At 22.5% G+C, this 27,652-nt stretch overlaps 1 protein-coding gene across 5 annotated transcripts in view; it reads right to left on the reverse strand.

Annotated features, from left to right (window-relative positions):
* Positions 1–1,390: 1,390 nt before the first annotated feature.
* LOC129614702 (synaptotagmin-7) overlaps positions 1,391–27,652 on the reverse strand; it is a 63,945-nt gene continuing 37,683 nt past the window's right edge. The window contains exons 1-8 of one of the 5 annotated variants that reach the window (XM_055529542.1): positions 14,712–14,915; positions 6,384–6,474; positions 5,644–5,769; positions 5,139–5,315; positions 4,922–5,002; positions 3,796–3,964; positions 2,447–2,659; positions 1,391–2,147 (exon numbers count right to left, since the gene is read on the reverse strand). In XM_055529542.1, coding sequence (XP_055385517.1) covers positions 2,047–2,147; positions 2,447–2,659; positions 3,796–3,964; positions 4,922–5,002; positions 5,139–5,315; positions 5,644–5,769; positions 6,384–6,474; positions 14,712–14,797 — 1,044 coding nt within the window. In that variant the 5' untranslated portion in view covers positions 14,798–14,915 and the 3' untranslated portion in view covers positions 1,391–2,046. Of the gene's footprint in view, positions 2,148–2,446; positions 2,660–3,795; positions 3,965–4,921; positions 5,003–5,138; positions 5,316–5,643; positions 5,770–6,383; positions 6,493–11,721; positions 11,990–14,711; positions 14,916–27,652 lie in introns of those variants that run through there. The other 4 variants (XM_055529541.1, XM_055529538.1, XM_055529540.1 and 1 more) reach the window with 4 other exon arrangements.

Raw genomic sequence — 27,652 nt, forward strand, 5'->3', positions numbered from 1 at the left:
TAATGTCGCATTACATTAGTTTTAAAGTTTAAGGACATTATAACTCTAAATTTTATATAAATATGAAATGATTTAGTTGCATGTATGTATATGTATGAACAAAATATTACGATAAAGTATACTTTTTATTTACTAATCTTATATATATAAATAACCATATATAATGGACTCATTCAACTGAATTGGTTCTCGGATTGAAGCTCCTTAGTCAGGTCACTATAAATTGTAATAGGATATAATATTTTGTTCAATGTATATTAGAATTATATTTAATATTCTATAAATTATATACCATACAATAGTAAACACAATAAAAATATAATTTTAAATATGTATATAATAACTACAAATAACATATAAAGAAAACTATATGTCAAGTTTAAGTCATTTACCTATTATTATACATATAGTAAAGCCGAGAACTGATGTATGAAACTGACAAGGCATGACTATCTACATTTTATGATGTCATGCAATACAGCCATCATATATATATATATGTCATAGTCCAGGAAAAAAAACCGTATTTTAGGAATTTTAGTTATACGAATACTGATACATAATTCGTCAATTTAAATAAATTAAATTGTGTATTAATGCCATCAGCATTATAAATTTATACAAAAATGTGTTGATTCAACTAGTAATTATTAAAGATGTGAGAATATGAGAATATTTATTTATTAATTCAAAAGACTCTTATAAAAAATAATAATATATAGTAAATAAGAAATAGAAAAATGAATTACATGTATGTATTCGCGTATATAACTGAACGTGTTTTGTATATATAAATGAATGTTGAAGCATGTAGTGTATGTATATATGCCTGAAAAATAATATAAATGCGTTAATTAATTGAAAAAACGTAAACTTTTTTTAATGTATATGTATGTTATTAAAAATATATTATTAAAATATCATATATGAAATGAAACACATTTACATCAAAGATATATATAAATATATATCTTTGTATATGTATATATACATATATATGTATATTTACATATATATATACATATATATGTATATATATGTATTTATATGTATGAATATATATATATATATATATATATATATATTCATATATCAAGTATATATATATATATATATATATATTCATATATCAAGTATATATATATATATATATATATATATATATATATATATATATATATATATATATATATATATATATATATATACATATATTAGATGAATGTATATATGTTTATATATTAAAAGAAATAAAACAAAAAATTGTATTTACAAATATGATTTAGATAATAAAATATTTGTTTTTTTTTTTATATATTTTATATAATAATTAATGTACATATATATGTTCAGAGTGTAACATAACATAGTATATATATAAAGTGCACCATATTCCATATTGCTATTTAGATTTCTGTTTTTTTGCAAGCGAAATAGAAGATAAGAGGAAAAAATATTTTATAAGTTAAGTATAAATTTTTGGTCATTGTTAATTTTATTCAGCAAATTAATTTCGCATATTGCTCAATGAAACTTTGAAATTAATACAATGTAAAATTTGTAATCAAAATATTACATATAAGGACATGCATAAAATATAATGAGGTTCCGAAATCATATTTTACCATAAGCTGAATTGTATATTAATATCGTATTATAACATTTTTTAAATTAGGGAGTTTTATTTGCACTTGCATGTATGGTAAAAAGTAACTCGAGTTAGATTGGAAAAGGTAGTAAAAAAATTTTATAGAAATCTAAATAACTTTTTTCTTTAAATATTTGCATAGATAAAAATTTGATTGCACTTGATTTCTTATATATGAACACTCTAATTTTTATATATAATTAATACATGAATTTCTTTTTCTTTTTTTAACTTAATTTTTATATTTAATAAATATTATTATGATAAATGTATATTATGCATATTTTTATATGAATGTATAACACATTAACTTAATATATACATATTAATATATATATATATATATATATATATACATTATACATATTATGTATACATTATACATATTATGTACATATTTATTCAGGTTTTAATCGATGCCATTGTACTATGGTTTGTCGAGGTTTCGAAATCATATCTTGCCAATGTTTTGTTTCTGAAGCACCTGATCCATTTTTACCTAAATAAGAAAAAAAGTTGAAAAAAATTATTTAATACATATTTTAAAAATTTTCCAATATCTATAAAGTCATGAATTCGAGATCTTATATATATTACTTCATTTCAATTTTTGATACTTGAAATTCTATATAGTTCAACAAAATTTATTTAAATTCTTATACATAAATTTATACAGAGGATATATCAAATTTTAAATGGAGACAACGTTTCATATGGACAAAATCGGTGTAAATTTAATTCAAAAATTTAAATTTAATTTTTTTGAAACAAGTTTGTTATTAATTTAATTTTACTTACCAGCTAATAATATTCTTCCTATAAGCTCATTGCGACCAATATTGTCAAAATCCATTACCATAATATCTAAAGAACATTCACGTATTTTTTCCCATGGTACATTGAAACTAAATGATTCATTAAATACTGGATTAAGAGTACATTTAAAAATTGGAGTCTTTCTTTTTTCAACACGTTTATCACCAAATTGTAGCCAGACTTTAACATATGGATCTATATACATATATATATATATATATATATATATATATATATATATATATATATATATATATATATAAGGGTATGTGTATATATATCAAATATATGAATATATATATAAATATTTACATATATGGTTATACACATATATATTTTTGTGTATGTGAGATTGGTACATGTAAATTAAAAAAAAAAAAGAAAAAAAGTTAAATTAAATGCTTTTTTTTTTATTTCAATATTTATTTCAAATAAATAAAAGTAGAATAAAAAGAAAAATAAAAGTAAAAAAAATCAATTTTTTTCTAATTTTGAATGTCATTGCTTTATCTTATCATCCTTTAAATTTTTTTTCCGATATTGTATTGATTATAATTTTTATATTTAGTGTTTGTAAAAAATGAGTAAATACAATGCTTTCTTTTATACTTTAATTATTTTTTCAAATTTAAAACTATTTTCATTCAAATATATTCAATACAATAGTCAGACAAAAGTTCCAGCGGTCCTAAATTGGCATTATTTGCACATTAAGTATTTTTATAGAATGTAAAATATATAATGAGTTTTCTTTTGCATAAATTTTGGTGGGATAGAGTTCGGTTGCTAGAAGACACAGATATTTTAGGCAGGGCCTTTATACTATTGAGAAACTTACATCCAATTTTTTGAGGAATATTTTCGGGTATACACTTGAAACCAGAATAAAATAAAGGTGAAGGTACGAGTATGAAGAACAAGTACTCTTACCAATATCTGTCCATATTAATATCTGTATAATATCTGTGAGAGGAATAACGTAACTGGTGTATTGCATGAAAACATTGAGTTTTCCCCGATAATTCGAAATAATAAAAATAATCCGAATAAATCGTTTTCTATCGTTGATTATTTTTGATAATATTTTTGTTGTTTTATACTTTTGTATGCCTTATTATTTTTTATTAATTTTGTTTTCGGATGATAAGATATTTTCTTTTTTTTTTGTTTTGACTGACCAATTATATAGTAAAACTTAATTTAAAAGTAAAAAAATAAATTAATCCAAAAAAAAACTGCGAAAAAATTTTTTTTTGTTTAGTTCTTTATTTATCTTTTTCCCCTAAAAAAATTCAAAAACAATGAAATTAATTCAGAATTCAGGTGATTACCTGACTTTCCATTAATATCTTTTGCTTTTAAATTTCTTGCTTTTATTAATGTAAGCGTCAATATTGAATTCGATGGATGATAACAAAGAGATGCTAACAATTCACCACATTTATCTTTAGCCGGTGGTTTTAATGCTTTCCAGAATGATTGCTTACCAGCAAAATCAACCTTTAATTTAAAATTCATATATATATATATATATATATATATATACATACAATTATATTATAATTTTACACATTTATGTTTAATAAACTATATATATATATATAAATGTTAGCATCTACATATAATACAATATTTAAATAATAATTTGTTTTTTTTTTGTATATTCAATATAATAATATTCTATATATAAAAACAAGTATTTAATGTTATATATACATATACTTAAGCACAATATTTTGAAAATATAATGAATAATGAATAATTTAAAATGATGTCATTAATTGTTTTTGAAGAAGGCAACTACCATAATAATACTTAGAATTTTTAGTGATTTTGTTTTTCAGTTTAAGAATAGTTATCGTAGCAATAAATTTTGACAATTGAATGATCAATCGATAAACCAAAATAATTTTTATAATTGAATGATCAAAAATTTAACTACTGATCCAGAATACTTATATATATAGAATGAATATGAATATAATATTTAACATTCTTATTTTGGAGTGTTACAAACTTGTAAATTTATAATAATTCCACGAATATATTTGTTGCACCATATTTAGTATAGAAAACTATATTTGGCTTATGCAGAAATGCCCCACCTGTTCTGTAAATAACGCTTCAATCAAATAGCGCCTTTAAAAAAATATTTAAGTCATGCGTTATAATTGTAGTTATGACACCCAACAATAATTGAAATGTTCTTGTTAGAATTGAAGATGATTACGGTTATTACGGTTTGTATTTTGAACAAAAAGTATTAAATGAATATACGATTACTATAGTAGATTTGATCAAATAAATTTTCTATATACAATTTGCCATATTTAAAACTAATGTTTTATTGTCTTCCTTGTAAAATGATATTTTAATAACAATACACCAAAATAATGCTGAATATTTTGGGCTCACTAATGATACTATTTACATAAAAAGTAACAAAGAAAATATTACCTGACATAATGGTAAAAAAACTTCACCGATGGAATCGTCCCTAGAAAATCTATCATAATCAAACACATGCAAATGCAGCACCTAAAAAAAAAATTTTTTTTAAAAAGTGTATAAAAAATGAAGAAAAATATAAATTTTAGATATATTCTTGTAAAATTAATGTATTTTAACTGCAATTTATTCAGAAAGAGTAAAATAAAAAGAAAGAAAAAACTACCCGTGACTGTAATTTTTGTATCGGAAATCCTTCAAAATAAAATGTTTCATTCCATCGTGGATTTAACGTTCTTCTTTTAATTTTTGTTTCTAAACGATGTTTTTTATCAGGTAACAATGTTACTCTGACATATGGATCAGACGTTCCACTTAAATCTTTAGCTGGTAGCTCTTTACCCTACAAAAAAAATGCGTTATTTCAAATATTTAATTTCATAACTTCAAAATTTCAGTAAAATCATACAGGAATTTTTTATAAAAAGAGTGGATTGTTGGGGGGAGAGGAAAAAAATTGTTCGTGCCTGGTTGCAGTGTTAGAGGGTTAAAGAAAATCCGATTGAAAAAATTCTATTTGGCAAAATGTCCACAACAGTTTTGAAGTTATTAAAGCTTTTCTTAACTTTTTTCTCAGTAAAAGTTGACAGTTATCATTTTGTCGATTAAATAAAAATTTTTTTTCAATTTGTTATTATTTTAACAATCATAAATACTAATAACAAACTTACCTGTAAAACTTTTAATATTAATGTAGTATTTTGAAAATCATATTCTACTGAAAAGTGAATTTGTCCAACATTCTCACTTGGTTCTGAATTATCAATATACATATCAACCATTGAAACACTTCGATTCTAAAGAAAAAAATATTTGAATAAGATCATACAATAAAAATAAAATTCAATTTGTTTTTTTTCTTATTTTTTCAACTGGGAAAGGATTGGGATTGACGGAGTAACAACATGAACTGAAAATTTTAGTGGTATTAAAATATTTTTTAAAATATATTACGATTTACAATATATTTTGAAATATTTGATGAAAAATTCATAAAATGTCAATAATTTAAAAAAAAAATATATAAAATAATTTTAATACTTTAGAGGTACCGTTTGTACATCAAATAAAGTTTTGCCGATTAAATTTGACAAGTAGTCATTTATTTGCACATCAATAATAGCGAGAAAATCTATTTGCACATCAATAATAGCGAGAAAATCTTATATTGTCCTGTTTACTTTTTTTGATTTCTATTAATCAAAAAAATTGGTGGAAGTAGTGGACTAGATTTAATTTTTCTCATGCAATATTGCTTGATTTGACTTGGACCGTCATACATAGGTAATATTTTCATCAAATTTCCTTCGAATCAAATAAAGTTCTTTAAATTCGTCACTCTTTACATAATGCATGAATACGATTTCTGAATTTTATTAAATATGGTATCAAAAATTAATTATAGATTTACCGCTGAATTTTCTTTTCCTCCAGTTGAGTCCCGTTCTATGCCGGAATTTGAACCGCCTGGTGATTTTGTTTGTGGGCTTTGTGCTGCCGTCCTAAATGGTTCGGTGAAACTTTTGTTTAGAATTGTTTACGGTTTTTTTATGATTTGTGTGAGTTTTTTTTGATCAATTGATATTTTTTTAATTGAGTTATAGTGGTGAGTAATTGTTGGTGAGTTTTTTTTAATTTATTTTATTTTTGGTGATTTTTTTTTTATTGGAAACGATAAAAACGCATTTGGGATTTTTGTTTATTTATTTTGAAATTGCATAAAAAAATAAAAAGAAATGAAACGGAATTAAAATTGTGATGTTCATAATTGGAGATTTTTGATCTTTTTAATAAAATAATCATTTTTTCTTTTTAAACAATTTAAATTGTAAACATAAAATAAAATAAAATTCAATAAATTAAAAACCACATTGAAAAACATCGAAAAGTTTAATTTAAAAAAAATGTTAAGAACGAAACAGAAAGAGGTAAATAACAGAAAAAAGCAACAAATATGAAACGTAAAAATGCAAAATAAATTTTTTTTTGTTTTAGCAATCAACAAAATTTTCTAACACGAAAACTTATCAAAGAAATTTATCTTTTGTAACCTAAGTTAAACTTTTGTAAATGTATATGAAGAGAAAAAATGGATGGGGAGAGGAGTGTCAATGAGTTTAAAATCGAAAACACTTAGCTACTCAAAATATACTTTCTTGAAGAACTTTTACACGATACAATATGATCACAATACGATACGATGGACATATTTTGACTATATCAATAGTCAATTTTTTTGAAATAGAAATTCGAAGGTCAATAGCTGTTATTTTTGTCAAATGATTTATTTTTAAATTGCATTTTTACCGTCAAAGCCAATTATTTTTTTTTGAAAATAGAAGCGGAAGGTTTTATAAAATAAAACGTACATCTATTTTGATATATATCTATACATTATTTGAAATTATGTATATTTAAAATAATATAAAATTTTTGATTATAATTTCAATTTCAATCGATATTTGTACAAAGAGAATAATGTCCATTAAATTACCAACGTAATGTTTTCTACATTTTATATATGTGTTATTAAAGAAATTATACAAATTAACTTAATAATTTTGTTTAAAGCTGAATTTTCTTTTGCAATTTATTATCATTTTGCAATGTCAAGTTTATCTTAAGTATATGTATAAAAAATGAACACAAAATAATCTTTTTAAAAACATCAATAAACAAACACGATAACATCACATTCAACATTTTTTTTTAATTTAAAAACATTTATTTATAATAATTATGTTTTTAAAAACAATATCAAAACTTAAAAGAATAAAAAATAAATCAAAACAAGAATTAATAAACTAATACAATTAAAACATAAAAAAAATTAAAAAAGAGTTTTACTATATATTTAATATATGAAAAGCATTTAATATTTCAAAAATGGTATTAATCTGTGTTTTTAGAAAAATGTATAATTTTTTTAATTATAAGGGAAAAAAAGCGAAAAATCAAAATTTAAAATTATAATTAATTTTATAAAAGAATGAAATGTTTTGGCAACACTCTTATTTTATAACAAAATCTGATATTTTGCGATTTTTATTTATTTTTGTATATAATAATTTACATAAACTAAATATATATAAAATTATCATGCTTTTCCGAAGGAAAATGGAACTTTGGATTCATTATTTGTTTTTCATTTAAGGTTTTCTTGCTTCATTTAAAGTTGTATATATACATATAAATATAAAATGCATTCAAACAAAATAAACACACAATAGTGGAAATACATTCTCTCGTACTCATCTATTAACTGACATACAAATTAAAAAAAAATACAGTGCATATTGAAAACTAGAATAGCGGAGCAAATAATTATTTCATTAATTAAAAAAATAGTTATGTGAAGCGTGTTAGTTTGTCAAAATGACGAAAATCACTTATAGCGTAATAAATGACAAAGTCTTCTTTTCAACACTTTAGGCGATTGCAATTTCTAAGAAAAACTCTTATAATCGTTCAATATTAAAATCTAAACTTTGATTTTAGATTTTTTTTTTGATATTTCAGTATATAGGGTGATTCAGAAACGTATACAACAACATATACCATTGGTTAGAAAGTTGAAAATATGTAAAACTTTTGTTCTGGACTAGGTGCGAAACTTCAAGGGTTTCCGAGTTACAGGGATTTCAACGAATTTTGACTAAATTTTTGCTTATCCAAGTTTTTTTGAATATAACCCGAAAAAGAAAGGGGCTACTTGCCCACCAGTACTTTGCTTTTGACAGTATAATATTGTAATGTCATTATATATATAATGCTGATCCTATAAATACTTAATATCTTAAATAACATATTATATACTATTCTAAAAAAACTATTGCAAATTAAATGATAAATAATATGAAGATTGTTTTTCTTTAATGAAAATCTACATTTTTAAATATTTTAGGTAAAAAGTTCATACATAATTTTCTAAACAGCACATCAAAATGTGTGCATACTTAATAAATAGATTAAATCGGCAATTATAACTTCTAAGTTAACATCTTTGTAAAAATAATATTTTTAATTGATAATTTGGTGCTTTTATATTTATATGACAATAGTTTAATAAATATGACTGTCTCTGAAATTATTTTACCTTCAATATAACTGCTACTCTACTATTTGATTCTCTCTCTTCTCGGTATCTCTCTTTGTAAAAAAATTGAAATTAAAAAAATAATGTCATTCAAGTTACTTTTTCTTAAAAAATACTCCAAAATATCAAATAAATTTTATAGTAAATTATTTTCTATTATACAAATTTTCTATACATACGAATTATGGAGATTTTTTTATTGAAATAAAAAATATTTATCAATTATCAATTATTAGATATATTAATAAGAAAATTACAGTATAATTTTAAACAAATATGTATTATACAGTATACTTGTAATGGTAGTTTTCATGAAGTTGTCAATTGATTTGTACATCAAAAATTATATTCGAATTTTGTCAAATTTTTAATAAGTTCAATTTTGCTAAACAATTATTACATATTTATACAATTTTGTATAAAATTTTTTTATAAAAATATCGTATTTTTATAGAATAAAATATTGTATTTTAAACTATTTTTAGAGATGTGCCGATCTACCGGTCTGTCGTTCTGTCTGTCTATCTGTCTGTGCTTCACACAGATGAACAAATTTTCATGAAATTATATAATATGTGAATTTGTTTTGGCTATTTTACGGATTAATCAACTTTTGGTATATATCAGGCCTGGGAAATCTGATAGGACTGCATCAGATTTTTTTCCATGTAGACTCACCGACAAAAAAAAAAGTCGTATGGCATTCTAAGTTTAATGTAGTAAAAATCTGAATTAAATAAATGCAGACAAAATATTTCATAAATTATAAACATAAAAATATAAACACATGTATACGTTTTTTTGGCATAATTTTTGTCTAATTTTGAAAATTGTATATGTAATTTAAAAGTAAGAATAAAAGCAAAAACACAATTATTGACAGGAGCTTCGAATAAAAAGGAATATACCTGATTTCGCAAAGTTCGATTTCAAACATTTTATTAGTGTGGCTTCTTCTTTTTGTTGATTAGTGTAAGTTAATCAGATAAGAGTAGTAATGTTAAAATTAAAAAAAATACGAAGACAAAATAACTTGTAACAACTATACATCATGAACCCAAGAAAAAAAAATGTTGCAAAAATAAAAGAAAATAATTCGGCATTCGGTTTTGATCATCAATTAAAACTTAAAATTGTTATCATTTTATCACAGAGCAGCAACATTAATTTATAGAGATAATAACGGTATTATATAAAACATATATAATATTAAAGAAAAACATTTAAAACAAATTCAATATTTTATTACTTAAACATAAATAAAACCAATAAAAAGCATAAAAAATTGTCAAATTTGACAAATTATTTATTTTTATAATAAAAGGATGTGTAAAACCAGAAAGAGAAATTGTATTCAATTTCATACATTGATATTTTTTTATAATATAAATATCTTTTTTTTTCCATAGTTTGCAATTATAATAAAATATAGAAGATAATAAATTTAAAAAAGTATGATATAATTTGCTAGAAATAAAGATAACAGCTTTGAACGTTTTGGTAATAATATTAGTGCTAACACTTTTATTGTATGGTCTTAATTTTATTAAGTTTTTGCGGAGCAAATTCTTTAGCGTTCATAGGCATGATTATTGGTTGAAATATTTTTTCTCTTTTTATTTTGTATTCAGAGACACTGTTGTTGTATTATAATAATCTATAAATGTTGATTGTTCTTATTAATGATTTAATCAAAAGAAGAAGACGTAGGGACGAAATTATATATTTTATTTTCACATCAAGAATTTCAATCGTTTTATATTTTTGCTAAATAAAATAATTTTATATAAAAGAAAATTAATAATATTTTGATTTAAATTTTAATTTACTACACAAACATTTAATACGATTTTTTGATTAGTTAGGCATTACTGTTCACGCGTTGCTGCTGCTTTTTTTCTTTCAATTGACAAACACATGAAACAACATGTTTTATTTTTTAAGTTTTCATTTTTAATAATTTTATTCATATCCTTTCTTAATTGTCACAATTATTTAAAAAATTAATTGAAAAAAAATTTAATAACAAAAAAAAAAGAATGAAATTGAAATTATATTAATTTGTGCATACATACATATATACATATATATAACATAACACATTATTTTTTAAGCCATAGAAAAATATAAAGATAGTGAGAAGATGATTTGAAAGATCAAAAGAGTAAGAAAAAAACAAAACAGATAATTATTTAAGAGTTCGAAGGGGTACAAGCTTTACTGCACAGCAGATTTGTGAAAAAAAAGAGAAAAAGACTTTGAAAGAAAGAGAGAGTAAGATATATCATTAAATTGGTAATACTAATTTTAGAGAGATATTCAAATTAAATTTATTTTATTTTATTTGAAAAAAAAAATTTATTATATTATTTTTACTCCATCATATGGAAGAAAAAGAGACACAAACAAAGAGAGACAGAGAAAGAGAGAGAGAGAAACAGAGAGAGATAGAGAGAGAGAGACAAACAGACAGATATTGTTATTACTTTCATCCACATTATAAATTTTATATAATTAATATAAAAAATATTATAGAAAAGAATAATTCAAATTTAATTTTTGGGTTTTTTCATAAAAAGAGTAATAATTAAATATTTAAAAATTTTATTTTTCATTTTTTGACTTTTCATCATTTTGAATACACAAAACTTACTGGGACAGCAAAGGGAAATTAATTGATGAATCAAATAAACCTGTCCCATGACTACTACTATGACTATTATTATGATGTTGAGAAAGTAAAGAAAGATAACTACTAGCACCATATGATATACAAGAATGTTCGTTATTTGTTGTTGAAGTTGTTGTTGATGTTGAAGTTGTAGTTGCAGTCGTTGTTATTCCTATTATAGGTGATGTGTTATAATATGCTTTATTCGGCTTTGTTGCATTATTTGTTTTCGCTGTTGCTGTTGCTGCTACTGTTTCATAATTTTATATATACATATATATATATATACATATACATATATATATATATATATACATATATATATATATATATATATTTAATAATATTTATCTTTTATTTGATTATTTTTAAATTATAATATAATTTATTATTGATATTAATATATTACCATAAATATTATTACTACAATCATGAACATCATCTCCATTATCGTTTGGATAACAATCATAACCACCATCATTTTTTGCATTACTATTATCACCACCATTATGGTTACTATTGCCAAGACAACTACCATCGTTATTAATATCATTATTATTACAATTATTATTACTGTTATTATTTTGTGAAAATCTACTTAAATTATTTTTAATTTTATTACGATTTTTATAAGAATTATTTGTTGAATCCGATGATGAAAAATGAGAAAATGTTGATTGTTGCGATGATTTTATTAAAAAGTTAGATAATGTTGTAGATTGTTCTTGCTGTTGTTTTTGTTGTATTATATTAATATTATCATTATCATAATGTAATTTTATATTATTGTTTTTTTTCGATATTGCGTTACTATTGTTATAATATCTTGCATTTGATTTTCCGGTAGTTGTATGTAATGCTGTTTTAACAGCAATTGATGCAACCGAATTAACGGTGAGTCTATTACGTATATAAACGGATTTTATTCAGTTGATTTTTATTTGTTTTTTTTTTTTTGGTTTATATTGTTAATTTAAAATTAAATGCGAAAAATGTTTGGTCTCAAAATTTAATAAAAAGAAAAAGAAAACTAAATGAAATATCAAAACTATAAAAAAAAAAACCTTTAAAGTTGAGGAGTTTTCGTATTTGAATTTAAATTTTATTTTTTTAAAATATGAGTATAATTCCTTTTGTATCAACATGTATGTGTGATTATTCTTCTTATTCTATATCAATTAACTTAGTTTTCTCTATATAAATGATTCTTCTTTCACCTCGGTTCGGCTAGTGTCGGTTTTGCATTTAGTATTAATTTTCTTTATATAAAAATAACAATTATTTTACACAATATATCTAATGAAATTTCACGAAAGCCTAGTTTCTCTAAAATTCGAATTTTTCATATTGTATTAATTTATCAATACAATTTATCTACAATTGTTAATCTACATTTATTATACAAATATTATCTACAATAATTAAAAATTTTAAGTGACTGTTATATAACATTCCGTAGATAGAACCTCACTAGCAGATAAAACGCAACGTGACATCTTGCCTGCAGGCATATTTCGTGGTATTAAGAAAAGATTTTCTGTGTTCTTTTTTTTATTCTTTCTATTTTAATAAAGATTATAGAATCCAAAATGGACATAGTTTACTTCATAAAAACTACAACGGGTAAAATCACAAAATATCACAACTAATAATTTAATCTATTAAAATTATTGAGATTTTGTTGATAAAAAATAAATGAATGTCATAAAGCCAAGCTAAAAAAAATTTTTTATTTATTTCAGATGGAACTGACGGAGGAGAGGGAAATGGAACGAGTGGGTTTATATTCAATATTTTTTAATCAACCATATATAAAAATTAACAAAATTAAAGTTATACAATTAAGTTAAATAAAAGCCATTATACATAATATCATTTATATAATATAGTTATGTACATAATATATGTATATACATATATAATAAAATATAAAAATTTATTAATTAATATATTTTACATACTGTAAAAGAAAATATTTTTAAAAAATTATTAAATTTTTTGCATATGTAACTTGTTTTGTTTAAAAATTAAAAATGTAAATATTAAGAGTTCTTTAAATTATTAAGAGTGTAAAAATATTAAAAATAAAAAATGTTTTCTCAAAAATATAAAAACAGCTGAAAAGTTTAACTTAAAAATTAAAACAATATAAATATAAAGGAGTTTTCTATAATAATTTAATTTCATCACCATACATATATACACACAATATGACCAGGTGGTGAAGTTTTAATAGTTAGCTTAAAATATTTTAAATAAATGGATTGGCCATAAGATTTTCTTCGTATTTTAACGCAAAAGGTTGGCGAGAGCTTTCTGAAGAAATGTCAAATATAAATTTAAGAATTTAAAATATACTTAAAGTCGACATTGTCTCCTCAGAATTTCATACAGTTTGATTATCCATACAAAACAAAAACTTATTAATGACCGCAAATTCTTTAACGTCAAAATTTTGATTTTAGTCTGCAAACTGTCTGAAACTAAAACTTTTACGGACAGAAATCTAGTAAACTTTTTACCCGTAATTGACTTTGAATTTTGAACATCCGTAAACGTCAAAACAAAAAAAAAATTTTTTTTTAGATTTAAAATAATTTTATACTTACATATTAAAAATTAACAATAAAAATATTTTTTATATTATTTTTAACGTAATGATAGTCACTCAACACATCAAATTTATTTACTGAATTACTACGTCAGACTGTCTGCATGTAAAAAAAAAATCTACAATTTTGACGCTTAATTGACTTTTTTTAAACGTTTAAGAATTTAAACTTTGACTGAGAGTAAAAACGTAGTAGAGTATCCGTAAACTCAGACAACTCAGATTTTGTAAAATTTTACGTTTAAGAATTTACCATGAATCACCATATATATATACATATACAAATATAAGAATATAACCAATGAAGCAATATTGTTATATTTGTTTTTTATATATAAAATTGTAAAATATAAATATATACCTATTAGTTGTGCTAACAGAATGAATTGAATAATATTCAAATAATGCAACAATCATTTCAAATGATCTTGCCATTGCTGCCCACATTTTGATTTTTTAAATATAATTTTTATTATTTTTATAAAAATTATTTAATTAATTAAATTTATTTTATAATTTAGAATTTAAAAATATTTATAATGTCTTTCTTTCTACATCTTTTTTCTTTTTTTTTGGATTTGACATTTTTAAATATAATTATGCATAAAAAAATTTTATGCCAAAAAAAAAAATTTATTTATTTAATAAAATATTTTTTTTCTACGTCTTTAAGGATGTCTTTGTTTTTGATAAAAATTTCAAGCAATAAATTTTGTATATACTAGTTTTTTTTGTAATTTTTTCTCTATTTTAGTAAATAATTCTAGGTATAATATATTTATTATTTAAGTTAAAATATTAATAAAATGATTGATTATACAAAGCAAAAAAGGTATTTTTTTTAAATCTCACTCAAGTTTATTACAATTTGTTTGCTTTGTGTAGTATTTTTTTCTTTCATATAACAAAAGATATATAATATAATAAGTATTTAGTTTAATTTTGATTTTGGCTTTATTTTTTAACTCTAAATAAATTAAATTATTATGGTATGATTATTGTTTTTACTATAATTAATTATCATTTTATCATTTGCTTCACTATATAATAGTTATGTATTGAACATATTTAAACGTTTATTAATTTTAATGTTTTTAAAATAATGAAACACACTTTTTATTTTAGAATTAAGAAAATAAAATACATACACAGGTATATATATATTTTTATTATTTTATTTAATTAAAAGCTTAAATTTGTGCAATTTAATTTATAATTCAAAATTAAATGTAAATTTTTTTCTTTTTTGTTTTAAAATATAATTTTTATTATTTTTAATAAAGTAAAAATTAATTTCTATTGCGGAAAGCTAATTTATTTTTCAATGTAATTTTTATTTATAATTAAAAGTTTTTTTATTGTGTAATAAAGTGTTAATAAAGTAAAATATATGCATATTTATATTTTATATATATATATAAATTTTTTTTTATGAGCTATAAGGGTCAATGTGTAGTTTTTTATATATGTATCGTATTTGCTCTTTTTCACTTTTTGTTGGATTACCCCTTTGTTACTTGTTTCATGATGTTATATGTATTTAAGAATATGTATAATGAATTAGCATATTAAATATTTATTACGTAAATTATTACATAATTATATGCACATGAAATTTTTTATGCATGCATATACAATATTGTATACATATATATATATGTATATATATATACATATATATAGCACTAACCAAACACACAGCCAATAAATATTAGTTACATATATATATATAAATATATATTTAAAATTATAAGTTTTTTATATATTTTTTATAATTAAAAATTATTTATAATGTGTTTTTTTAGCACTAAATGAAATCACTTAATTTTGTATGTCCACGTGTATATCATATATGTATATACATATTTAGTATATTATTAAGTTTTATATATTTTTGTTCTCAAAATTTTTCTGTTCTATTAAAACTAAAATTAAAGTATTTAAAAATTTGTAATTTTTTGATTGTCATACAATTGTTAAGATTAAGAATTTTATGTATGCTAAGATTTGTTATAAAAAATTAAAATAAAACAAGTAAATTTAAATAAAACAGGCAATATTTAACCGATCATAAATAAAATATTATTTTTGAAATTTATTGAAAACTAACTTTTAGAATTTTACATATAGCAGCTATTCGAACTTGTTCTTCGAATTGCTCGAATTCAACAATTTGGTTCATGTTTGGTTCTTGTTGCTTTTTAGTTTAGCTCGAATTCATTACAGAAATTTTGGAATTGCTCATACAAACCCTAAAAACGCATATTTTTTTTTGTTTTTTTTTTTTTTTTTGACAACCGCGTGTTGGATGCCGCGTATGTTTTGGAACGGCAGTAAAATATAATTGTCTAAACTTTTTTTTTAAATTATTTTGGGAATGTGCTAAAAATAAGATATGGAAAATACAAGTAATATTTTGTTTTCACTTGCTCTTTAATCTTACATTTTCATATTTATACCCGTTCGATCTTATGTTCGTTTTTCATCAGTGTCGAATTTTGAGTCTATTTAGATTTGTCTGTCCGTCCGTCCGTCATAACTCAAACACTAATTGAGCTAAGTTTACCAAATTTTTACTATAGTAAATGCCAGAACCCTATTTAAATTGGATATGTTCGAGATACTGGTTCGGGTAGGTGCCATATAACTTAAAAATTTATTTCGCTATACCTCAATGAAGCTGTAAAAGCTGTGGTATAAAACTTAAAAAGTTATTTAGCTGTATCTTAAAAGCTGTTCAACCTACCGTACTGCAATTTTAAAATATAAAATACGGTATGGCAGCTATATTTATTAAAACTTGTTAAAATCTTATGAGCACTTGTAATAGCTGCCATACATCTCCGAAAGTTTAAACCTTAAAATATTAGGAGGGGTAGGGAGCAGAAACAACAAAAAAAAATTAACAAAAGTATGCCTTATAAAATAGAAAATAAACAAAAAAGTAAAAAAATAAGAGGAAAGTTTTTTAAATTTTTAATACAATTTTTCTAATCTTTGGTACATTAATTTCAAAAAAATAGTTTTTGTTCTTACGTGTGGTACAAAAATTTTTTCTAGTGCACATAGTATTAAAAAATTGTTTTAGTGCACTTTAGTAAAAATTTTACTTTTTTTAATATATATAGAACATTTTTAGTATTATGTTAACATATTTGTATAAATTTATAGAAAACGGAGTTGGTAACTGCACAAAATGAGAACAAAATGTATGTACAACTGCACAAAATGTATGTAATAGATATATAATTGACTTTTTAATAAACGATTTCATATTTAAAGTGATAATTGGTCATCCCTATATAAATGTATAAGATGATATTCTTACCTTTAAGGAAAGTAATAAAACGCTAAGATAGAGTAATTTTACAATTTTAGTAATTTAAATTTTTGCTTAAGTATATGTACCTATAATTACCGTGAAGTATTATATTTATAAATATATTTACATCTAGGAAGTATGATTGTATTCGTGTGATTCAATAATACTAGAATTCAACAGGTTGAGTTCAATTACTAATTAAGTTTATGATAAAACAAATTTTTATGGTATAACCACCTGTATGTCGCATTTTTTAATGAGGAGAAATTTTTAATTTCAATTTGACTTTTATTACAAAAAATATATATATGAAATAATTTTTTATAAAAAAAAAAATTTACATAAATTAAACATTAAATTCAAAACCTTTAACTTCAATGTCAGTATATAATTCCTAAAATATAAGTAGAAATACTGTGAAAATATACGCGGTGAAAAAATTAAATTTTCAACATATAGAATTACGGTTTACCTGAAGGGTTTAAACTGAGTGGAAAAATTATTTATTGTGCTAGAATTTTTGTATAAAAAGTGTAACAACTTTAATCTGTTATACTTATTTTTTTGCGCTCAGTTCATTGTATTCTTTTCAATCATATAACTGTTTATACCTATGTTATTATGAAAGGTTATTTATAAAAGTCTGTATATAAAAATTCTTAATTTTCAAGGCTAAAGTTAATTGTACATAAACTTACTCTAAAAAAATAAAAAAGTTAAGATTCGTGTAGTTTTGTTTCTTTCTTCTTTATATGTAAACTCTCTGTCAGTATATTAATTTTTTCTTTTTTCAAAAAAACAAAAGTATTATCAAATATATTCCTGCAAATATATGTATGTAAGTCGGGGATAAGCAATCTAAATTATAATTTTTGCAAATGTTATAATATATTTGCATATATTTGGGGGCAAAACGCATTTTGCTTATTTTTTTAGGCTATAAGCAGTATGTTACGGTTAATTGAATGTAAGAATTGAAAATAGAATTAAAACAGATTTGTATGCTCCGTGATTGTAAATTCTAAATCATTTTTAGAATTTTAGGCGGTTTTCAAAAATAGAAATGAATAGAAATAACATAAATATGGAGCCGCAATTAATTATATTGTTTTATAGTCTGTGTGTGCTTATCTATAGTGAGACTATTTGTATCTTTTAAAAATGTATATCTTAGATTTTTAAATAAAGTAAGTTTTTAAAATAATTTTGTTTTTAAAGAAATATAAAAGTGAAATCTTATGTTTTATATCATTTTAACTTTGGTTTTATATTTTCTTTAAAAAATGCGAAATATTCCAATTTAGAATCTATATGTTCACTTATATATATATTACTATGTACCATTACAAATAATTGGCATACACAAGCATAATAATATTTTTTGTTTTTTATATATGGCAAGCCAAGATTTAGATTGTTTAATAATTTTCTTTTTAAGTAGTTATTAATAAAGATAATATGGTAAGTCTACGTGTATATGTGTAAGTTGTAAGTCTATATGCATATATGTATGAGTGAAAAAAATGTAGTAAATTTATAAGTTAATTTTTTTCGAAGTTTACGGAATTTATATTTATATGCATAGATGTATATATATAGAGTCGTATGGTATTTGGGTGTTTGAATGCTATTTGTTTTTTAAATTCTTTTGTAAATTTCTCACAAATTTTTTATTTTAATTTTTTTTATAAACTAACATATTATATTATATGATATTTTTGTTTATTTATACACTTTTGTATATATATATAAAAACTGTATGTATATATAGGATGTTTTAAACACAAACTAAAAAAAAAATATTTTAGAAAAATTATTTTGATATTTAAAAATTAAATATTATTTTTTTATATATTTTAATATTAAAATTAAAATATATAAAAAAAATAACAAAAAAGAAGATTAAAAATAAGAAATTTGGCAATACAAAAAAAATAAGATTTTATTTTTATGTTTTTAATATAGAAATTGAAATTTTTTTTATAAGTAGAAGCGGCAACACAGAAATTTGGTTTTTATTACGTTTGTATATTTTTTTTTATTTGTGTAAATTCCATTTAAGATTTTGTAATTTTTATTAAAAAATTTTATAAAAAATTACTGACAATAGTAAAATTTTAGTTTTTTTTTGAAAAATTACAAAAAAAAAGAAACCATTTTTTTTTTGCTTATTGTGGAAAGAAAAATAGTGTTTTTTTATTAACTTGGTTGTCATTTTCTTTTTCATAGTATTGGTGCGAAAATAATTGTATGTACCCCAATTAGCTTCATAAAATTTAGGAAAATTTAAAATTTTTTCTTATATTTTCTATCTTTTCACATTTTTTTGTTTTTTTTCAATTGCACATAATTTTTTTTAAAATAAAATAAAAAAAACTTTAAAAATTAAAAAAAAAAAAAAAAAAATCCTTTTAATTTAGTTTTTTCTTTGTCTTCTGTCTTTCTTTCGTTTTTGTTTTATTTTTATTTTTTTAAATTTTTAGCAACCTTTTACAGTTATTTCACGCAACTAACTGTTGCTGGATGCATATATATATATATATATATATATATATATATATATATATATATATATACATATATATATATATATAAAATAAATGTGAAAAAATGTAAAAGTAAATAAATAACCACCTTAAAAATACAATTTAACAAAATATCACACATACAATTACCCTTAACATTTTATTTGTATTATATTGTTATATATATTTATATATATATATATATATATATATATATATAAATATATAAATATATAAATATATATAAAGCATACCCATATGTATAATTATAACCATAAATATCCATATTGTGTTGAAAAAGTTATCTCAATTTGTAATAATATTTGGACATTGAGAGAGATTGATTAAAAAGAGTATAATAAACAAAAAGGAAGAGCATAATATTATATAAGGAGTATATATTCCAGAGCATCATATAAAAGGAAGATACTTTAATATTGTGAAAACAATAAAAATCTTACATTATGAAATACACAGCGTGCTAACATCGTATTCAAATCATTTACCAGACTATAGAGAAAAATTGAAAGTATGAAAGTGAGAAAAGTGAGTGCCATATAAAAATTTGAACATTTGCAATTTTTTTTTGCAACATTCAAGTATGTCTTCTGTTATTTTCCTGTTATGAATTTAGGCAGTTCGACTTAAGAAACCTATAGAGGTTTAGAAACTATACTCAGATATTTACTGAGTGCGAAAAGAATGTTATCGAGATTTGGTATACATATTCATACCGGAGTCGAGAAACACCATAAAATGTTTTTACACATTTTGTTTAGAAAATTTCCCAGGAAGTTGACATCGCAACTTACAAGTTTGCCAATATCATAAGAAATTTTAAAGATATTCCTGGAAAAAGTAAACAAAAATATAATAATGCCGCATAGGTATTAGGGAACTCATGATCTTCTGTTTTCAGAGTTATTTCAAAAAATTGATTTTGGAAAAATATAAGCCGCATAAAAAACTTGGGACATACCATATATAAAAAATAGTTATAGAATTAATTTAACTTTTAAAATTTGTGTTTGTAAATAATATGTTCAACTACTGGAATAGTATATGTTCCGTCGAACAAATCTCTTCATCTTATCCCAATTAATCAGTAAAGTAAACGCTCATATTTCGTCAATATACACTATTATTAATATCAACGTTAATAAATGATAAAAACTTTTTTTTCACCCCTCTTCCCTCCTAAATTAGCGTTTCTTGCAATTGGTATAGTTTCAATTTAGATATAATTTTAATTTATTATTTTACTTTGCTATAACCGATCCGTTACAAACACATTATTTGTATCTATGTTTATGATACAGCTAAATGCTACTCGTATATCACTAACATTAATTATACATCTACTAGAATTACACAAATTGATTATTGTAAAAGCAGTGCCTGTTTAATTATTGTGAATATTTTTCAATTAGCATAAAACAAATGTTAGAATTGTAGGACCTGAGAATAAAGTGTGCATAATTAAAATAAAACTTAAGTAAAAAAGAAAATTCTAGACATTTTTATCTGTCCATATAAGTCTGAATATACAAATACAATCATATATATTTATGAAAAGTATATGTACGCGTTCTCAATACAAATGCATTTCAAAAAAATGAGAGCATATTTAAATTTGAACGTCATGAAATTATATTTTTTCTTTTATATTGTTAATACAAAGCATCCTTTAACATATTAAAATGGGTATTCTTTTGGTTATTATATAATATTTTAATAATTTTATTTAGATAGTGCCTTATTAAGATATATTTAATAACAATTTTTTGGTTGACGAGTATATTTAAAATTTTGAAATTGTGAAAAAATTGCATAAATTTAGGCAAAAAGTTAAATTCTTGAACTTTCATTTCTTCGTTTTTCCTTTTCTTCCCTTTTTAATTAGCTTGCATAATAATATTTTGTTTTATTATATATCTTATTTTATAAGGATATTGTCATTAACCTGACATCTTAAATATCAACCCAAAAAATCAAAATCAAAATTTTTTTTTTGTTTTTTGATAATCTGAGCGCGGTGATGTGTTAATTATTAATAATTAATTAAAAATTTCGTGACAATAAGTTGTAAAATCTTTCGAACCCAAATTTTTTGGTTGACCACCAGTTGACAGAATAGGAAAAATGGAAAAAAACTAATAAAAAAAGAAAAACAAAATTGAAAAATTTCTATGAGAGCATCAAAGAACACGATTTTTTATTCTTTAATACGAGAATATTTAAAACATCTTTCTATTTTCACTCTCATAATAAATATACAACAAACTGGCACAGACTTTATGATTATGTGTGTTATGTCATATTATATGTTGAATTCGGCTTTTTTCTCTCATAAATTTAGTCATTGAATTCCCCTACTTGAGTATATAGTGTATAAACAATTTTAATAGAAAACAAAAATTTTCAACATATACGGAGTGTTTCTTTCAGTGGCACGGGTATTTTATTGTTTTTTCAAATTTTCATTCTTGTAGAGAATAACTGAATAATTTTCCAAAATTGTTTTATTTTTTTTTTCTTTACAAACTTAAAAGAGAAATGAGAATGTCCGTGTATAGTATGGCCAATTTGACATTTTTTCAGTTAGATCTGACAGGAAGTTATGGCATTTTTATTTAAATTAACTTAAAAAAATTGTAACCGGATCCCTTCTCAAGTCATAGTAAATTTATAAGTTTTACTAGTTTTTAAAAAAGCAATGTAATTGTCTCTGAATTTTCAAATATATTCAATTATTTTCATCAATATTAGCCAAAATATCCATAGATGATATTTTTATGGAATATGGAGGAACAGAGAGAGAGAGGGAGAGAGAGAGAGAGGAACAGAGAGAGAGGGAGAGAGAGAGAGAGAGACAGAAAGAGAATAGAGAGAAGTGGGGAGTAGAGAATTGACGAGAAGTTAATTACAATTTACAATACAGTTAAATTTGATAATTTATTCTCTGAGAGTAAAAAAATTTTGAATTTTCGATTGAGTAATTATTTCCTTAAAAAATTTTGTAAAAGGAAAAAAAAAAAAGAAGTAAATATAATATAAATCTTACTATAAATTTGACTTGTATTCGTTTTCATTTTGAAATTTAATAAAGATTTGATAAAAATTATTGAAATTATACAAATATAACTTTTAAGTTAATAAGAACATATTACTCGTAAATTGATCGAAACATTTTGATCTTTGAAAAAATATACTAAAATTCATTTAGAAATTATGGAAAAAAAATCTTTTCATTTTTATAACAACAACAATAATAAAATGCCCGTGAGTGATTGTAAGTATTTTTAAGTGTTGATTTCTTTTTTCTGTTTACTAGTATAAATAGCCTCTTCATATTTGAAAATTTACTAGCTGTTAACTATCTATACATATGTAAATAATATTACATATATATATATGATATTATTATATATTGGAGTAAAATAATAACACTAGTATGATAATAATAATGTAACAAGAGTTATTTCACCCATTATTTTTTTCATAATTTCAGTCAAAGTATATATTTTATACAAAGTATACTATTTTATACGTAATTTTACTCGTTCCATGCCATTAGTTTTCGTTTGCTTGCAATTTCCAAATCCTTAAAATATTCCATTTTTATTAAGAAATAAGAGATGGTAACAAGAGTTGTGTGGGCAAGAAAGAAACCAAATATTGTAAACAAACGAGTATATCAAAAACATCAAATTGAATTTTTTTGCCATGTCAAGGATTAATCAACTTTTGGAATGTATCAGGCCTTGGGAACTGAAAAAATGAAAATAAGAAAGTATACTTATTTTTACCTATTAAAATAGATATACTTTGATTTTAATATTCAATGAGGAAATATTCAAAAACATACATAATTTTCTTTTGAGTGTTACCACAGCCAGCTTTATGTACATTATAGAAATTTATGGTATAACTTATTTTTTATTACATGTATGTATATAATTATATGTATGTATATATGCAAGAGAAAAGAGAGAAAAAGTATACTGGACGAAAATACTAAAAAAAAATTAGTTATTTCGTTAAATTTCATTTTGAAATTTTTGTTTTTTTGTCTTTTTTTTATTGTGGAAAAAAAATTTTGCTCTCAAAATTTTCTTGTTCCTTTTTTTGTATTTCGAGTCCTTTATTTTATCTTGTTTGTCTTTTTTGTTTGTACTCCTTTAAAGAATTTACATTTTGTGTTCCATTGAATATAAATAGAAAAAAATTATATCTCTTTCTTTATTATTATTATTACATACACGTAATTATTAAAGAGACTCATGCATATAATATAAATGTTAATACATACATATATATTGTGTATTCACTAAGGAATATGCATAAAAATATAAATATAAAAAAATATGTACATATATTAAAATATAATAATTTTGTGTTTATTAAAAAATAGTTGAAAATTATAAATGCGACGTAAAATTCAAAATATTTTCAAAGTCATTTAAAAACAAAAATTTTCTTTAATACTCTGGTATATACAAATATATTTAAGTTTTCTCTTGTTTTTGGTTCGGAGCTGTCACTCATAAACTGTTATATATAATACACAATATTTCTATATATATACAAATTATGTTTCCGTATATAAAAAAATATTTACCACTATATATATTTTGATCTAAAATATTTTATGCACTTACTAATAATCGTCATCGGTCCTATACCGAAACGAGTTATCCTGCTTTTTTTGCCATGTTGGAGTTACATATATACAGTTTGAATATAAATTTACGGATTTTTTTTTCTCTGTTTGATTTATTTTGGTACTCATATAATATTACAAGTATACGAGTATTGTGATATTTATGTTGCGATGTTTGTAAAAATAAAATCTTTTAAAGGCAAAAAAAAAATTTAAAATCGTTCTCATTCCGATTATAATGTATGTACATAACATATGTACGACCATTAAAAACTTAATATTAAAAATAATATCAAATATAATAGAAAATTTAAAATAAATCTTTAAATATTTTTAATATTTTTATTAAGACAACAGACTGTTAACAATAGTGTTACAGAAACTATATATAAAGCATTTTGGGAATTAATATCTTAATATTCACTTCTAGTAATAACATCAATTTTATCATAAGTATTTATTTAGTACAATTATATTAGAAATATATTCTATATATGTATGTATGAACCTTATCATAATATAAATGGGATTTGTAATAAAGAGATTTGATGTTATAATTATGTAAGACATTAAAATTTGATCAAACAAAGAAACTCGTAATAATATGAGCATAGATACTAAGGTATATTTTATATTTTATTTTAAAATCCTAAAGCAAGGTATTTTTGCCATAAAAACGTTTTTCTAGGGAACTTATGCAAAAAGTTTTCTTTTTATTAGTAATGTAAAAGGAAAGTAAAAAGTGATTGATATGATAGAACCCAAGTCTTAAAATCATTATCTATATGTATTAAACCTGCATTTAAATATATGGTTTACGTGCTCCGAAAAAAATTCTTAACAAAACAAAAAATCGGAGTTTTTCTCCTTGCTTTAATGATATTCGTGATATTATTAATATTGAATTCGCTGTTTTTGATATTACAAAACTATTCTGGAAACTGAGTAACGTATAATATATATAGCGAATATATATAAATTCTGTTACAATAAGAGAAAACAGCGTTAAATTGAATATAAGTATAGCATATAAAAAATCGCATATGCACCAAATATTAAAGGTGATTAGGTGATAAGCGCAACATAATATACCATATAGTTTAAAGAATCAAAAATCTGTAGAATTTGTCTTCAAAAGTGTGTGCCAAATGTACGTGAGTGACGACCAATTATCTTAATACTCCAACAAATTTGACTCATTTCTTTAGAACATCTTTATAGGCATATTATTTTGAAAAGACCATGAACGCATTGAGACCATAGAGGTATCAAAAATAAATTATTGCCTCTCATCTGAGTTTCCAAAATTATACTGTATCATTCTCTTAAAATATTTATACAATTGTAAAAATGTTAAATATTCTAAATTCTTTTAAATACTTTTATATCCTGCAGTTTCTCGAAGAGTATATTAACTTTTATATGGAATTTGTAACTACTTTAAGGAGTCATCTGCGGTATGGATATGTATACATATTCCTGCTCGGCGTAAAATTCAATATCCGTCCGTCCGTCCGATCGCACCATAACTCAAAAACAAATAATCGACACCAAATTTTCACAAGTTGTTTATTTTGTGCAAAGAACAAATCCTATTGTAACTGGACCAATTCGGACAAAGGGTTCGGGTAGCTGTCATAGAATTCCAAAAGCAAATTTTAAATATTTTGAACAATAATAAAGTCTGATTCATGAAACTTGGTAGTTGTGTTTCCAATTATAGTCAGATATATTTCTGAAGTTTTGTTGAAACAGGTTCGAATAGCTCCCATACAAGTGCGAAAGCTAATTTTAATATTTGAAAATATAATAAAGTCAGATTCATGATACTTGGCAGTTGTGTGTCCAATTATAGGTGACACATATTTTTGAAGTTTTGGTTGAATTGCTTGTCAGGTTTGGGTAGCTACCAAAGAATTCTAAAAGCTAATTTTAAATATTTGGAAAAATAATAAAGCGAGAGTCATGAAACTTGGCAGTCGTATGTAAAATTATGGGTTTAGATATTTTCCTGAAGTCTTAGCTGGATTGCTTGACGGGTTCGGATACCAGTCATACAAGTCTAGATTCATGAAACTTGGCAATCATATGTCCAATTATAGGTCAGACATATCCGTGAAGTTACTATAGAATGGTTTCACAGCAGTCATTTTTTTTTTAAATTAAACTTTTATTAAAGATAAAGCAATCATTTTTTTATTAAAATTCAAAAACATAGTAAGGTTTTACTTATTTATCACAAAAAAAATCTCAAAAACAAAATAATGCATGTGCTATTTACTTGGCTAAAGCTGTATATTATCTATTTTAGCGAAAAAGTTATACAATATTATGAAAATGCGTTCTAAACCCTTCTTTTCAACTTTAAGGATACTAGTAAGCTTTTAGTCACTGTTCATAGAAAAATGTAAATTTGGATCTTAGTAAAGTTTCGTTTAGTGCCATCTGAATTTCTTGAAAAATTCGCTAGTTAGTTTTAGTAACAACCCGAATTCAAATATTAAATTTCAAAAATCCCTCAATTAGTTCCGTAGATATGGTGAAAAATGTAAAAGTGATCCCTTATTCGCTTTTCAAGACCTGATCTCTACAAAATTATAAGTTCATTGTTTTAACACCGTGATTGATTAACTATTTCTCTTTATATGAGCAAAAATCTAAAATTGGCCCGAAAAAAAATCTAGTTCTCAAGGCCTGATATATCCCAGTAGATGATCAATCCTTGACATATCCAAAACAAACTCACATATAAAATTTGATCAAAATTGGTTTAGTCGAACTTGAGATACACG

This window comes from Condylostylus longicornis, unplaced genomic scaffold (genome assembly GCF_029603195.1).
Source record: "Condylostylus longicornis isolate FDR11 unplaced genomic scaffold, ASM2960319v2 ptg000116l, whole genome shotgun sequence".
Classification (NCBI taxonomy): domain Eukaryota; kingdom Metazoa; phylum Arthropoda; class Insecta; order Diptera; family Dolichopodidae; genus Condylostylus; species Condylostylus longicornis.